The sequence below is a fragment of the Myotis brandtii genome, unplaced genomic scaffold (assembly GCF_000412655.1).
Source record: "Myotis brandtii unplaced genomic scaffold, ASM41265v1 scaffold305, whole genome shotgun sequence".
NCBI classification, from domain to species: domain Eukaryota; kingdom Metazoa; phylum Chordata; class Mammalia; order Chiroptera; family Vespertilionidae; genus Myotis; species Myotis brandtii.
The window spans coordinates 3,423,557-3,440,920 of record NW_005361652.1 but is presented as its reverse complement, the minus strand read 5'-3'; the positions used below and the strand labels follow the sequence as shown (position 1 = coordinate 3,440,920).

Genomic DNA, 17,364 nt, shown 5'->3' with positions numbered 1-17,364 from the left:
ACGTGACCGAGATCTCACATGACGTAGGCGCTCACGTGACCATTCGCTTACGTGAGCAGAAGTAGTTCGGTCGTCGTCTACCGTCTTGCTATAACCGTTTGAGGGCAGGAGGAACATCGTCCGGCATCGTTAGAGGTTGGTGTGTGGGTGGGAACTGGGGACCCGGGGGTGGTGATGATGAAGACCAAAGCGGGGGTCCGCAGGCCGCCTTCTCTTTTTTCGCTCCTCGCTTTCTCTTCCCCCGCCCCCCACTCCCCCATCTCAGTGCCGGGAAGCCGCCTTTGCTGCGCCTGGTGGGGAAATGGTGGACGTTCGTGACTGTGTGTGGTTTTTGTATATCTTTCTGTCTGGGCGGGTCTCAGGGGAGCCCTTAAGAAAAACCTGACGGAGAAAAACGTTTGAAAACCACATCCGTAGATTAGAAAAAAAAAAACATTGAGATTAGTGGTCTGAGCGCTCGTCCATCCTTTCAGGCATTTAGTCTCCACTGCCTGATTGTAGGGAGAGGCACCAAGTCAGTTTTATATGTAAAATCACATCTAGGTAAATGTTATGTGCCTAACAGAGGAGCCCAATAAATGTTTTTACTGAGTTGAGTATTTAAATAACGTTTTTGGGGTTTTTTTTTTCTTTGCTTATAACAATTTGGTCAATTTTGAACATTCGAAAAATAACAATATAAGTTTGGTTTTTTTACTATAAGTTTTTAAAAAATACTTGTAATTCATTACCCAGAGTTAACTACTCCGCACTTGGTGTATAAAAAGTATGTGCATAAGACACATACAAATACACAAATTCTTAACTCACAAATGGAATCCTGGTTCCTACTTCAGGCAATGGAATATTAGTGGCCTTCCCGGGTGATAGAGTAATGAATTAGAACTTTCCTGCCACTACAGAGGGGATCTTAAGGCCTAGAGTGCTGCAGAGACATTAAATGGGGCGAGTGTTCCAAGAGCTAAAACAGGCCAAAAATTAGTCCGAAAAATCTATCGCTCAAATCTAAAGATGCTTTATATGACGACTGTTAACCACCGCAGATGCGGTGTGCAAGGCATATAATGGGCAATTAGTGTTGGTTGAATTGAATCCTCTAGTTTTATGGCAGTTAGTACACTTTGTACTTTTCTAGAAGCCCAGTGTTCCCAGACCATGTCAGATAAGCCACCCACGTACCAAATTAGAAACTTTTTATAAAATTTGCTATACCAAACTCCAGAAAAGCAAACATTTTGCTGAATTAAAATACTCTAGAAAATTAAGAATGCACCAAAAATTTTAAAAATGAAATAGAAAAATCCATAAACCTACCACTCAGAAACCACTGTTAACATTTGACACATTTCCCATGCATATATTTTTCCTAACATTGCTTTTTAAATTACAATGATTTAAAAAAAATGAAACCTATGTAGTAGTATATAGGATATGGGATATGAAGTGGAAATCCACTCCACTCTCCCTACCCTCCAATTCTTTCCTCAAAAAACAAGTTTGTATTATATGCTTCCAGATCTTCCTCTATGCATTTACAAACATATATACATGCATGCTTATATTTTAAAATAAGGAGGATCATACTATACATATTTTTTCATTTAATATATTTTGGAAATCTTAGGCCAGGGCAGATCTTTTTTAAAAGCTTCATAGCATCCACTTTAAGGATAATGTATACTTTATTCAGATGTCCCCCTATTGATGGAGAATTAGGTTTCTAATTTTCTGCAATTACTAACAGTGCTGCAGTGAACATTTGTGAGTATTTCAGTTGACCAGGCTCTGGAAGGAGTTCTAGCAGGGTTGAAGAATATATGTTTTTTACATAGTTGAGATTATAAAGTAGCTGTGATCTTGGATCACTTAAGATTATAGCAAAGTAATTTCTCATGTAATTAAATATTTTTACAATTTTTAAAAATTGTGTAATATTCTGTCTTTCTTAATAAAATACCTTTCAGTGCATATATAGCTCCATAAATCTTTGTCTGAATTTCAGATCATCGCCTACGGCACATTACCTAGAGTGGATTTACTATACCAAAAGACATGATACATATTTCCAAATTGCTTTCCAGAAATATTGTACCAACTTTCACTCTTCTGGGTGTGTGTTAGTTTGTGAACCCTGAATATCAGCATTGGTTTATCCTCACTGGTTAGTTTTCACTATCTTGATTGGTGAAAAGTGGCAATTCTGGTTTTAAGGTGCATTTCTGGTGATTGATGGAGTTTGAACATTTCCTAGACTCCTCTCCTGTATCCTCATATCTCTGTTCTGCTATATTTTAATCTGTTACTAAGTTCCACAGAGTCCACTGCTTTGAATACATAGATCACATCTTCCGTTTTTTTATATCGCTGCTGCCTTAGGTCAGGGGTGGGGGACCTTTTTTTCTGCCAGGGAGCATTTGGATACTTATAACATCATTCGTGGGCCATACAAAATTATCAGCTTAAACATTAGCCTTCTGTATTTGGCGAAACATTTAATTAATTCACCCCTAATGCCTTGGCAGGACCAGACCAAATGATTTCGTGCCTTGTCCCCGGCCTGCCAGATGTTTCCCACCCCTGCCATAGGTGAATCCTTAACATATCTCTAGGAGATCAGGGTTCTAACGGATCTTGCTAGTGTCACTTCAACCCCCTCTGAGTGCTACACTGTTTTCAGGGAGATCTATCTGGAAGGGGTCTGAAGATGTCACTTCCCTCCCCTCCTATCCCTTCACTCCCCTTCCCCTAACTCCTATCTCCTCACTCCCTTCTCCCCTCACTCCCTTCTCCCCTCACTCCGCCCCCTTTACTCCCCTTGTTAAAGGCCCTTAAGATTTGTCAAATAAGGCCTTTGGGACCTGATCTCTATCTTGCCAGCCTTATCTCCTGCCTTGCCTCTTCCTATTTTATGCTCTATCATAATTTTTTAAATAGGTTTATGGATCCCTGAAACAGTTAGTCTGTTTCATTTAACTGTTCTGTGCCAACTGATAAAATTGACCAACCACGCCCTGCTTTAATACCTTTTCACCCTGCACAGAATTCTGTCATAGCAGAGATAATATGTTTATTTGCCCTTTTGTTTTTAGTAAAGGCATATAGTACCCCTGTAGGACTATAAGTCCTTTTTGGGCTTATTGATCCTTGTATGCCAGAGCCAAGTACTGGACCTGGCAACTGAAAAATGTAAAACAAATGTGTGAATTCCCCATAATGTCTTTTTTCCATTTATCTCTTAGACCTTAATATTTCCCTGATTTTATTAATTTGTGTGAGTTCTTTATGTAAGGGTATTAATGCATTTGTTGCCGTTATCTTCTCAAGTGTATTGGTTGTCTTTTAATTCTGTTTAATCTTACTTTTGATGTAATGAAGTTTTTCATTTTTATGTAATCATATATAGCCATTTTTTAATTTGCTAACATCTTCCACTGATTTTGTTGATGTTAATTTTTTACTCCTTTTTCTTTTGACTACGATGTTAATATATGGTCAATGTAGGTATCTTAGAACATACAGAATTTCCAAAGAAAACATTTCCTGAAGCAAAAAGCTCCTATAATTCTATCATCTAGAAATAACCAGCATTAATGATAGGCAACACATAATAGGTATCAGGTATCAAAAAAATTGTTGAATGAATTAGAAATTTGGTGCAGTCCTTTTATTTATGTGAATGTCTTACCAAAAAAGCTACTAGTGTATTTGAATTTTGTATTCATTGTTTTTTTTCTCTTACTGTATTGTGAACATTTTTCCATGATAATAGTCTTCTAATTTTTTTCAGCTCCACTGAAATTGCCTTGATCCGAGCTTGCCACCAAGAGCCTAACAGTCACCATGATGCTGAGCACGGAAGGCAGAGAGGGTTTCGTGGTGAAGGTCAGGGGCCTACCCTGGTCCTGCTCTGCTGATGAAGTGATGCGCTTCTTCTCTGATTGCAAAATCCAGAATGGCACATCAGGTATTCGTTTCATCTACACCAGAGAAGGCAGACCAAGTGGTGAAGCATTTGTCGAACTTGAATCTGAAGATGAAGTGAAATTGGCTTTGAAGAAGGACAGAGAAACCATGGGACACAGATATGTTGAAGTATTCAAGTCCAACAGTGTTGAAATGGACTGGATGTTGAAGCATACAGGTCCGAATAGTCCTGATACTGCCAATGATGGCTTCGTCCGCCTTAGAGGACTCCCATTTGGCTGTAGCAAGGAGGAGATTGTTAAGTTTTTTTCAGGGTTGGAAATTATGCCAAATGGGATGACACTGCCTGTGGACTTTCAGGGGCGGAGCACAGGGGAGGCCTTTGTGCAATTTGCTTCACAGGAGATAGCTGAAAAGGCCTTAAAGAAGCACAAGGAAAGAATAGGGCACAGGTACATTGAAATCTTTGAGTAGCCGAGCTGAAGTCCGAACCCATTATGACCCCCCTCGAAAGCTCATGGCTATGCAGCGACCTGGTCCCTATGATAGGCCAGGGACTGGCAGAGGTTATAATAGCATTGGCAAAGGGGCTGGGTTTGAAAGGATGAGGCGGGGTGCCTATGGTGGAGGTTATGGAGGCTATGATGATCATGGTGGCTATAATGATGGGTATGGCTTTGGGTCTGATAGATTTGGAAGAGACCTCAATTACTGTTTTTCAGGAATGTCTGATCATAGATACGGAGATGGTGGGTCCAGTTTCCAGAGCACCACAGGGCACTGTGTACACATGAGGGGATTACCTTACATTGCCACTGAGAATGATATTTACAATTTTTTCTCACCTCTTAACCCCATGAGAGTACACATTGAAATTGGACCCTATGGCAGAGTTACTGGGGAGGCAGATGTTGAATTTGCTACTCATGAAGATGCTGTGGGCAGCTATGGCAAAAGACAAGGCTAATATGCAACACAGATATGTGGAGCTCTTCTTGAATTTTACTGCAGGAACAAGTGGGGGCGCTTATGATCACAGCTATGTAGAACTCTTTTTGAATTCTACAGCAGGGGCAAGTAGCGGTGCTTATGGTAGCCAAATGATGGGAGGGATGGGCTTATCCAACCAGTCTAGCTATGGGGGTCCTGCTAGCCAGCAGCTGAGTGGTGGTTATGGAGGTGGTTATGGTAGTCAGAGCAGTATGAGTGGATATGACCAAGTTCTGCAGGAAAACTCAAGTGACTATCAGTCAAACCTTGCATAGGTAGAGAAAGAGCATTAAACAGCTACTACAGAAATGAAAGCTGTGCATTTATGGGATTGAATAGAATGGGAGGGCTGTCTAGCATATCCAATATGGTTAATGGGAAATAGATTCTGATTACTCTAGGTCAACTTTTCTTTCTCTTTCTCTTTTTTTTAAGAAAACAAAGGTTATGTTTAATACTTTTGCATTACAGGCTTGTGATTTATGCTTACTGTAAAATGGGAGTCAGAATTGTTTTCAAGCTCAGTAATTTTGAACACTGAAATATTCAGTATTGACCGTAACTGTTAAAACAATTTTCATCTTTCCTCAAGTTAGTTTATGTTGTAGGAGTGTACCTAAGCAGTAAGCATATTTAGGTTAAAGCAATTCTCTTATGTTAAATGTTGCTCTTATACCACAAGACATTGAAAACTTTGGATGTGTGTTGAGAAATATGCTTTTCTGTAAAACTCAAATATAGGAGCTCTGCGTCTATAATTCAAAGTGAAAACATTTGGCATGTTTGTTAATTCTAGCTTTTTGGTTTACTATCTTATAAGGCACGCGAGTGTACACTTATTTTTATTAAGACCTTGGGCAATTTTGAGATGTAATACCAATTGATACTTTAGGAGTTGGGTCATGTCATTTGTATAAAATTCTGAAGCTTTGATTTAAATCTTTCCTTGTATTGTGATTTCCATTAGACATACTGTACTAAGTGAAACTTGTTAAATAAATCTTCCTTTTAAAAACTGGAAAAATAATCTTGTGCAGCTTGATTTTTATTATGTTCTGTTATATGAGCCTTTTCTTTTACACAGTCCTCTACTGTTGAAGTTTAAGTTGTTTTTAATTTTTAAAATGATTATAAACATACATTAGCATCTTCATACATTCTTGCATATATCATTAATTATTTCCAAGATATATTCCTAAAAGTGCTGAATCAAAGGTACACACATTTTAGAAGCTTTTATTGGAGAGATTGTGTTTCCCTTAGGAATGTTTTTATTTTACCATCATAGCCTTCTCAATGATGCACATTATTCTTGATCTTGGCCAGTTAGTTGAAAAATGGTATCCCGTTGCTATTTTAATTTGTATTTCTTAGATTAATATTCAGGTGGAGCAACTTTCTGTTTCTTAACTTATTATCAACCTGTCCACAGGACTACTGGGCTACTCCAGAGACTACTTGATTCAAGACAGCACCCTCCAAAATCCAAAGAAGAAAAAGCAAATAATCCTCTTTATTTAACCATAAATAAGATTTAAGGCACGTTTGTATGTTTTGATAAAGTTGGCCTGTGTTATAGAAGTAATTCAGTCTCCTCCGTAACTTAAGAGTCTCTAAACACCCTTTAAGGTTTTTTGTTTTTTTTTTTTTTAAATATATTTTATTGATTTTTTACAGAGAGGAAGGGAGAGAGATAGAGAGTCAGAAACATCGATGAGAGAGAAACATCGATCAGCCGCCTCCTGCACATCTCCCACTGGGGATGTGCCCGCAACCCAGGTACATGCCCTTGACCGGAATCGAACCCGGGACCCCTCAGTCCGCAGGCCGACGCTCTATCCACTGAGCCAAACCGGTTTTGGCCCCTTTAAGGTTTTTCAGAGCATTTAAACCTTGTTTTAAACCAGTGGTTCTCAAACTCAAGCATGCACCAGAATCCTTTGTTGGACTTGTTAAATCATTGATTACTGGACCCCACTCCTAGAGTTTCTGAAATTATGTAGTTCTGGGGTAGTGCTTGAGAAACTGCTAATGCTGCAGGTTTTGTGACCCATGACAGCTCTCTACAAGGTTTATCTGAACCCTAAAACAGCAACTTGAAGCAGTTTCCTTCATGATCCCTGATTGCCTTCCCTTTTTCCTGTAAAAAAGTAGTTTAAACTTTTCTGTTAAAGTACACTTCGCATATGCTTATTAACAACACTTGTGATATCTGGTTATTTCAAATTTCTGCCCACATCATAAATTTCTGGCCATTAACAATTACACCTTTTGATGATCTAAAGGCCTGGATGCCCTCAGGTCAGTACAAGCTGTACCTGAATGTCTACATATCTCTTTGTAGATCTGACCAGACTGGAAATGGATTGTTATCCTTGATATATTTAGAGCTTGGGACCCAGAGAAACACTCGGAGAGGGAAAGTAAATATCAAGTTGGTATTGTCTAACTACTTTACTTAAGGACATATTTTATTGAGCACCATTCCTAGAAAATCATTCATACTGAGGATACAGTTGGAGGTGATTTGAGATTCTTTGATGACTTCTAATTGTGTCAGCTGAAGAAAGCAAGAAATCCATTTTGACTCATGCCATAATGAGGCAATCATTACTTTCACCTCCTAAGCCAGTGGTTCTCAACCTTGGCTGCACATTAGAATCACCTGGGAATCTTTTTAAAATCCTGATTTCTGGGCCTCATCCTCCGGAAATTCTGTTTCTTTGTTATGGGGTGGGGCCACAATATTAGTAGCAAAGAAACAATTTCCGGAGGATGAGGTCCAGAAATCAGGATTTTAAAAAGATTCCCAGGTGATTCTAATGTGCAGCCAAGATTGAGAACCACTGTCCTAAGCCTTCAGGAAGCCTTTTTCAGAGGGTTCACAAGTAGGTGTTTTTGCTTTCCAGGCTGCTCAGTTAATTTTCCAGAACGTTCTCTAAATGTTAGCAAAGATTCTCCAGTTAGCCACTAGATGTCGCCAATTCTCAGGAAATGATTGACTGAGTCCAGAGAGTTAAGGTGTTTGCTTCCTCAGCTGGATAAGAAAACGCAGAAGGTGCTGGGCTAGGTGAAAAAGGATTAGGCAAAAACAAACAACAACAACAAAACAACCTCATAGCACAGATAACAGTATGGTGATGACCAGAGGAAAAGAGGAGTGGGGAATGGTAGAAGAGAACATATGGAGAGGATAAATGGTGATGGAAAGAGACTTGATTTGGGGTGGTGAACACACAATAGACAGTTGATGTATTATAGAATTGTATGCCTGAAACATATTTTATTAACCAACTAGAGGCCCGATGCACAAAATTCGTGCAAGGGGCTTGGCCCTCGCAGGCGCAGCTTCATCCAGAAGGTTGCCTGGAAGGACGTCCGGAAGGTCATTTGGCTGTTCGGTCTAATTAGCATATTAGCTTCTTATTATATAGCATGTCACCCAAATAAACTAAAAAAGGTAAAAAAGAGAAAGAGAAGGGCTTAGGGAAGTGGTCAAACAGAGACTGTGGAAGATCAGCAGTCAGCACTAGAGGTGTGGAAAGGGACAGTAGTTCCTTTCAGAGTAACAACACAGATAGGCATCCAAACACATAAACACATACCACACACACCCCATCTCTAGTTCTCTCAAATCTAACACTCTAACCCTACCCAGGAGAGCTTGCTTGAATGTAAAGTGGGCAACACACCCATATTCACCAACCACCAACTCAAGGGATTCATTTTATACTGCCCCCAGGAGCTACTTGGTAGTATCAGTCTTAAAGTTTGCAGCTACAACTATCATGGTCTAAACTTGCAGTGGTTCTCAACCTGTGGGTCGAGACCATCGGAAAACACATATAGCATATCAGATATTTACATTACGATTCATAACAGTAGCAAAATTACAGTTATGAAGTAGCAATGAAAATAATTTTATAGTTGGGGGTCACCACAACATGAGGAACTGTATTAAAGGGTCGCGGCATTAGGAAGGTTGAGAACCACTGGAAGGGATCGCCACTGATGGCTTATGCCAATGGTTCTCAGTGTGAGTTTCCTGGGCCAGCAGCATCAGCATAACCTGGGAACTTGTTAGAAATGCAAAGTCTTGGGTCCCATTCCAGACTGACTGAACCAAAAACTTAGGGATGGGGCCCAACAATCTGTGTTTCAACAAGTCCTCCAGGTGATTTTGATGCTCAGAACCACTGGCTTCTGCATGGATTTTGTTATTCATCCATTTACTTATTCCTGCATTCATTCACCCAACCGTAAAGGAGGTCACTAAGCTAGTAATCATCCTATCTGTAAGCATGGCACATTTTCTGTACCCCATCCCCAGCAAATTAATGTGAAATGCATTGTAAAATTCCTTTACAAATCAAGGGAGAATTCCTAAGCTGCCAGCAAAAAGGAATATTACTCCAATATGGGCCCAGAGGTCTATTGCAAAAGAATCGCTGATGGAATGAAACCTGAGTTGTTCAATAAGTGCTTCCCAGGCCCAGGGCAGCCAAAATAGGTGAGAGAAGCCATTTGGAATAGCTGTCCTGATACCCAGCTGGGAGAATCACAAGGGCCATTTTACAAACTGCTCCCACACTGACCAACATTAAGTCTTGTGAATGCAAAGCAGGCATATTTCAGGGGTCACCAAGTTAGCACTCTGGAGGGGAGGGGTTAGTTTGTGCCTGGAGCCTGTGTGTGGAAGCTCCTGCCCCCAGCAGAATCCTGCAGACAGATTCAAAGAACACACAAGCCACCAGCCCTCTGAAAAGAGAATGTTAGGCTTCTGAAAGAAGAGATGGGTACAGAGAGACAACACCTGAGAACCACTGTCATTTATTCAGTAATTATTTTCTGAACTATTTATGTATTCCAACGCTCTGACCTACCTATATACTAATTAGGACATTTACCTGCAGATTGAGAGTACTCTTTTCCACTCTCCCTTTTTCTTACTCTCTCCCTCCCTCTTCCTAACCCCCCCACCCCTTGCACTGGGCTTGTTTCTCATACACTGGAGGTCATTGTGCCATTTTGGGGGCAAAAATAGAATAGTGGAGACTAGCTATGGTTATAAGAAATATTAATCATGTCCTGTTAACCATGATTGTTTTGTTCTGATTAAAATAAGCACATTGTGCCGAAACCGGTTTGGCTCAGTGGATAGAGCTTCGGCCTGCGGACTGAAGGGCCCCAGGTTCGATTCCGGTCAAGGGCATGTACCTGGGTTGTGGGCACATCCCCGGTGGGGAGTGGGAGTGTGCAGGAGGCAGCTGATCGATGTTTCTAACTCTCTATCTCTCTCCCTTCCTCTCTGTAAAAAATCAATAAAAATATATTTTTTAAAAAATAAAATAAAATAAGCACATTGTAACCTGGCTGGGAGTTGTAGGACCTGGGACCTGGAAGTTAACCTGGAAATTTGGTCCATTCTCATCAGAGAACTGCCTATCATCATAGAAAGATTAACAACCTTGTTGCTGAAACAATGGAGGCACCAGCCCGCATTGCCTGTAATCTGCAACCATTTTACTCATTATTATTCCTTTTGGATACCCATTCATATTCCTTTTGCTTACTTTCCCATGTTATCCTTGTCCTACCCAGGGATGGCGAACAGCATTTTGAAAAACCCTAACTTAACTCTGGTGCCGTGTCATATATAGAAATTTTTTGATATTTGCAACCATAGTAAAACAAAGATTTATATTTTTGATATTTATTTTATATATTTAAATGCCATTTAACAAAGAAAAATCAACCAAAAAAATGAGTTCGCGTGTCATAGGTTCGCCATCACGGTGACCTACACAATATAAGCAGCCGGCTTATGGAGGGGTGCAGAGCAGATTCTTGTGGATGACCTGCTGCTCTTCCATACTGCAGGCACTATTGGGATAAATGCTCATATATGATTCAACCCCTGGAGGAAGGGAGGAGGGAAAGAGAAGAACATGGCTTAGAGCCGCATGGGACCTGTGTGGTGAGGGTGGCAATGACCAGAGGTGGGTGCATCATCTCTCTCGCTCCCAGCCCGCAGTCCCCTTTCCCTACTGATCCCACTGAGAGGAAGGGGAAAGGTCAGGTAAGTGGGCATCAGGAGGGCAGAGAGTTTGATAAGACTCATTCCTCTCTCTCTAGGCTTCCGCAGTCCAGAGCCCGTCAGTCTGCCCCCCATGCCTCTGTGTATTTCGTCTTAGGGAAGAGATGCGGAAGAGGCTGCCAGGGCAATGGCGGCTGGCCGCGTGGGCTAGTGCTGGTCGCTAGAGGGGGCGCGCGGTCAGCGCGGCAATGGCGGGCAGTGGCGGGTGGGGAGTCGGGTGTCGGAGTTCTGAGAGGGGAGAGTATCACTTTGTTGTTTTTTTCTTTACTGATTAAGGTATTACATATGTGTTCTCATCCCCCCTTTGTTAACCGCGGGCAGACCTGTTAACCCTGATCCGTCCGAGAACCTCACCCGCTCTCCCAGGACCCTCTCACTCTTTTCAGTTCAGTTGAGCGCCAGGAGCGGGAGGCCCAAAGCCAACCCGGGCTACACCTATCTAGAAGGGAAGAAAAGGGCCTAGAGCCTCTTCTGGCCGCCTCCCTCCGCCCCTCCTCCCCCCGAAGTTGTGCGATCGTGGCTCCCATGGCTCCCGTGGCTCCTGTGGCTCCCGTGGCCCATGGACAGCGGGCTGGAGAGCAGGCAAGAGAGGGAGTCACTTTTTCCTGCGCACACAGCAGGCGCTCAGTACATGTTTATTTCCAGTTGAATGTTGATTCAGCTTTAATGGTTTGTGATTAGTCCTTTTCCTTCGGTTCTTAAAACTCTCATTGCCTACTGGATCAAGGACAAACAGCTCCCTAAGTGTTATAGCACCATACTGAGAATTTAAAAAGTTCCGAAAACACGTGAGTTCTTTTGTTTGAATATTTCTCAACTTATATTTTTTTCTTTTGCATTTTTTTTTTCATTTGCAGCAAACCCCTAAAATGTTCTACCTCTTCCTTGAAACTTCCACTCCTCAGTTCATACTGATTTCTCTTTTCCTAAATCTTTTTGAGCAAATAATCAGACTTCGGTTATTACCTGGTGGTTCTAAAATTATTTCACATGTGACAGTTTTTATTTTTGCTTGTCTGGCTAAGCTGCACCTTTTATCCTTATGCAAATATGAGGGTCTTCAAAAGTGCCGATGGGGTGGAACAGGGAGAGTAACTGCAAAAGGGCATGAGGGTTCTTTTTATTTTTTATATTTATATTTTTGAAGGTTCTTTTTTAAAGATAATGAAAATGTCCTAAACTTAGATTGTAGTGATGGTTTGTACAACTCTATAAATTCACTAAAAACCATTGCCTTATACACTTAAAACAGGTGAACTTTATGAATATAAATTGCACCTTAAAGAAGCATTTACAAATGCCTATGGGGTAATAAGTAAAGAATACTAAAGATACGATATATTTTGTGAAGAGACTAGCAGGATAAATGGGAATACAGTGGCCTAAGGAAATGACAAAGACTCTCTCCTTGACCAAACTTTGGACCTCTTTCCAATTAGGCCTCTTCCTTTGGGCCCTGTCCTGAGGCCCTGCGGTCCATGTGTCCAGCCCAGTTTTAGCAATAATTTTTCTAAGTCATCTCATATACTTGATACCTGATCATCTTGCTAAAGTGGTGTAGCAAGAATCCCCCCTCCTTGATGTCTCAATAATTTTCCATCCACCGACAACCCCCCCCCCACCGTGATCCTTGGCTATAAATCCCTACTTGTCTTTGTTATATTAAAAATTGAACCCAGTTTTATACTGAAGTATCTTTTCCCCTATTGCAATAGTACTGAATAAAGTCTTTACTGCTTTTAACTAGTGTCTGGCTCTATTTTTCTTTCACAGAAGGCACTTTTAGACAGTGCTTATGGCAGTACATATCAGTCTGTCTTGCTGTGGGACAATTCTTTTTAAAGACTACTGACCAGTGTCTACTCATCCATTTATTCACAAAATGCTTATTGAGGGCCTATTTATTGCCAAGCACTGTGCTGGGTACCGAGGAAACAGATGTGAGCAAAAACCATCTACAAGGTCTCAGTCTTCATGGAGCTCACACTCTAGTGGGGGAGCCAAATAGCAAGCAAATAGCCATACCAGTGTGTACTTGCAATAAGGACAAGTACTAGGAAGAAGGGGTTCACAGTGCTCTAAGAACCTATAAAATCGGGGGAATTGACTAGTCAAGATGGTCAGGAATTCTGCCCTGGGAATGTGATTATTATTATTTTTAATATATTTTTATTGATTTCAGAGAGAAAGGGAGAGGGATAGAGAGATAGAAACATCAATGATGAAAGAGAATCATTGATTGGCTGCCTCCTGTACGCCCCCTACTGGGGATCAAGCCCACAACCTAGGCATGTGCCTTTGATTGGAATCGAACCTGGGACCCTTCAATCCACCGGCTAACACTGTATCTACTGAGCCAAACCGGTTAGGGAGGGGATGTGATTATTGAGCCGAGAGAGAGGTAAGGAAGAGTAGAGGCTTATTAGGTTGGAAGAGAAGGCTTAAGGCTATGTGTTCAAAGATATGATAGTGAGTAAAAGGGGCTGAGACAATGCCAGTACTGCTGGAGTTCAAGAGGCAGTGGGAAAGCAGTGTGGTGGGAGTTGAGGGTGTGCTGATATATAGGGGTCAGGACATGCGGACTGTCATGGCAGTGGACTGTCAACAGAAGCCACCTTTAAGCTGTTTTATCCTAAGGGCCACTGGCACCCCGGTGTGTATGTGTGTGTGTGTGGGGGGGGGGTGGTGGTAGTGGTGGTAATGGATTTGATTTGTCTTTTAAGAATATCACCCTGGCTACAGTGTGGACAAAGAACTGGAGAGGGGTCACACTGTATTGGGGAGTCTTATTAAGAATCATTACAACAATCTAGGATAGAAATGATGGCAGATTGGACTAGGCTAGTTGTAGTTTAGATGGAGGGAATTGGTGTATTTTATTTTATTTTTAAATATATTTTTTATTGATTTCAGAGAGGAAGATCATTGATCGGCTGCCTTCTGCACGCTCCCTACTGGGGATCGCAATCCTGGCATATGCCCTTGACTGGAATTGAACCGGGGACCTTTCAATCTGCAGGCCAATGATCTATCCACTGAGCCAAACCAGCTAGGGTGGGAATTGGTGTATTTTAGAGTTACACAAGAAGTAATATCCACAGGAATTAGAAATGTATTGGAATTGGGAGTGAGGGAGAGTGAAAGGTCAAGGATGACTTCTCATTTTCTGGCTTATACAATTGCATGTTTGCGGTTGCTGGTCAGAGACACTGAATACTGAGTTCAAGGATGAAAATTGTGAGACTGGTCTTAGACATGTGTTGGAGATGCTTTTGAGAACACCAAGAAAGCTATATGAATAGTTCAATGGATGGATCTGCAGTTTGGAAGAGGAATCTAAACTGGAGATATAAATTGTGAAATCTATGCCCATAGGTGGTAATTGAAGCCATGTATGGGGATAATGCTGTCCAGATCAGAAGAGTATAAGAGGGGGAATGAAGGAGAACATAGGAAGGAGCCTTAAGAAACTCCAGGATTTAATGTGGAGTAGAGAAGGATCAGCCTGCAAAGGAGACAGGAGAAGAGCAGCCAGGGAGGTTTAAAAGGATGTTAGGAGGACTCAAGTCATTGAAGGCAAAGTAGGGAATGGATTGTCAACAGTGTTTGTTGGTGATGAGGGTCAAATAAGATGTAGACTGGAAAATATGTGTTGCATTTAGAAATATGGAGATCATTGGTGATATATTTTCATGGAGTGACAGGGCTGAAATCTGGATTTGGAGTGTGTTTTAGCTGAGGGGGGTGGGGGAGTCAAGGTGGCAGAAACAAAGAGTATAGGCAACTATATGAATCAGTTTGGCTGAGAAGGGTACAAAAATGCCAACATTATAACAGGAGTGGGATTGGGGGTCTAAAGAGACATTTATTTTTTATTTTGTTTTGTTTATTTTTTAAAATTTTAAATTGAATTTATGAGGGTGACACTGGTTAATAAAATTATACGGGTTTCAGATATACAATTCTATAATACATCAACTGTATATTGTATTGTGTGTTCACTACCCCAAGTCAAGTCTCCTTCCATCACCATTTAGTCCCCTATATCTCCCCCCACAGAGAGGCATTAAAAAAAAAAAATTCCACTCATGTAACCAGATCAAGACATAGAACATTTCCATTACCACAAAAGGTTCCCTCAGGCCCCTTCCTAGTTAATCCCTACCCCTCCCAGAGGTAACCACTAATCTGATTCCTATAAATATACATTAATTTGCATTTCCTAGACTATTATACAAATGAAAGAATACAATATGTACTCTTTTTTTAATTTGGCTTCTTTCAGTCAGCATAATTATTTTGTGATTTATTTATTTTTATTGCTAAGTAATATTTCATTGTATGGATGTACCACAGTTTGCGTATCTACTCGTTTGATTTTGCACATTACTGTTAATTCAAATTTGGGGCAACTATGAATAGAGTTGCTATGAACATTCATGTACAAGTCTTTGTATACATATAGGCTTTCATTTCTCTATGTTTACTCTATGTTAGATCAAAAGCACTGAATCTTAGGTCTCTGTCCTTTGCCTAGCCTGGCTTTTTATTTAGAGAATGTAACTTCAGTTTCCTCTATAAGTTGAAAATTACATATATTCTCTATAGAAAATTGGAAAATACAGCACAGCAGAAAAAAAAGGAAATTACACCAATGATCTTCATATTCCTAAATGTAACCCAGCCTCAAATAAGCTCTCTCCTTTGTGGAATTAGGTATTGTCTAGTGGCTGACTTGAGAATGCAGAATCACAGCTGGAGAGTTTCTGAAAAATTAACTGAGGAGGCTGTCAAGCATAAAACCAATTTACAAATTCATGAAGACGCTCTCTATGAAATATTCAGGGCCCAGGATACTACAAGGCTTAGTTTGGATAGAGCTTCTTTCTAGTCAGGCCCAGAAAAGCAAACAACTCCATGTTCTCTGCCAGCCTTCTTGAGCTTTCTTACAAGATGGCACAAGGGGAAAGAAACACATATTTTCGGGTTCCAGTTCTCAAGTTTAATGGGCCTCTGTCGCTATGGAGGAACCGGAGATGCAGCTCAAGGGGAAGAATTCGAGGCCCCAGAGGAAGAGCCCAAGAACTCATGGAGGAGCAACCTGACAGAGGGAGGGGGCAAAGACAGGGAGGGAACGTGAGGGGCAGAGATTGAACTGTCATTGAATCCTGGTTTGACCTCTGACTAGTTTTGAAACTTTTAGAAAGTCCCCCTGCCTTGGTTTTGTCATCTGTAAAATGGGAGAATAGTCCTCCTCCTCTCTTCATAGGCTTGTGAGAACTCAATGAACTGACATTTGTAATGCACTGGAAGAAAGCTTGGGGCGTGGCAATCGTGCATATTGTTGCCGTATAGTTACGCATTAGTGTATGTTTACATTGACTTACCATATATTTATAATCACATAGTTACAAATTACAAAATGCCATAAGCTTTTTAAATTATGAAGTTTCTTGTTATTTTATCACACATGTTGTCTTTTTTAAAAAATATTTTTTATTGATTTCAGAGAGGAAGGAAGAGGGAAAGAGAGATGAGAGAGAGAGAAATATCACTGATGCCCAGCCAACGTGGCTCAGTGGTTGAGCATCGATCAGGGTTCAATTCCAGTCAGGGCACATGCCCAGATTGTGGGCTCGATCTTCAGTATGGGACTCGCATAAGGCAGCTGATCAATTATTCTCTGTCATAATTGATGCTTCTGTCTCTCTTTTCCTCTCCCTTCCTCTCTGAAATAATCAATTTAAAAAAAGAAAGATACATATTTTCTTCATGTCCTGGTAACTGAGCTTGTGGCTAAAAGGAAAAAAAAAGTATGTGCTACATCCATATAATGCAGTGCACAGTTAAATATATTTATGTAGATCTATATGAGCAGTGCTATGCTAAAGTGTGATCAGGACCTGTTTTGGGACATATCTTAGTGTACTGGTTAAGATCATTGGCTTTGGAGACAGATTATCTGGATTTGATGCCTGGCTCCAACCTTAAACAAGTGACCTTAAGCAAGTGACATTGTTTTGCTTTCCCCCCATTTTATCATCTGTGAAAAGGGAGGTATATAATACTTACCTCACAGGGCTGCTTTGAGGATTAACTAAGATAAAACACCAGAACACTTAGAAAAACAGAACAAGTGAGGTTTGGTTAATGATAAATTAACTATCAGCAACCTTAAATGGCCCATCAATATTACTTCGAGGTCATTCTATTTTCCTGTGGTCAACTCACCCACTCTTACAACTAATTAAGCCTTCTCCAGTATGTGAAGTTTGTTGAGCTATATACTCAAGATCTGTGCACTTTACTGTGTGAATGTTGTACCTCAATAAAAAAAGGTTAAAAGAAGATGC

The 17,364-nt window shown here is 40.7% G+C and overlaps 1 protein-coding gene across 1 annotated transcript; it reads left to right on the top strand.

Moving 5' to 3' along the window:
• The first annotated feature begins 5 nt into the window (after positions 1-5).
• HNRNPH2 (heterogeneous nuclear ribonucleoprotein H2 (H')) lies at positions 6-5,941 on the top strand. The gene is given in 4 exon segments (XM_005869878.2): positions 6-135; positions 3,788-4,391; positions 4,393-4,864; positions 4,866-5,941. Coding segments are annotated over 3 exon segments (1,347 nt in total). The 5' UTR covers positions 6-135; positions 3,788-3,840; the 3' UTR covers positions 5,190-5,941.
• Positions 5,942-17,364: the final 11,423 nt, after the last annotated feature.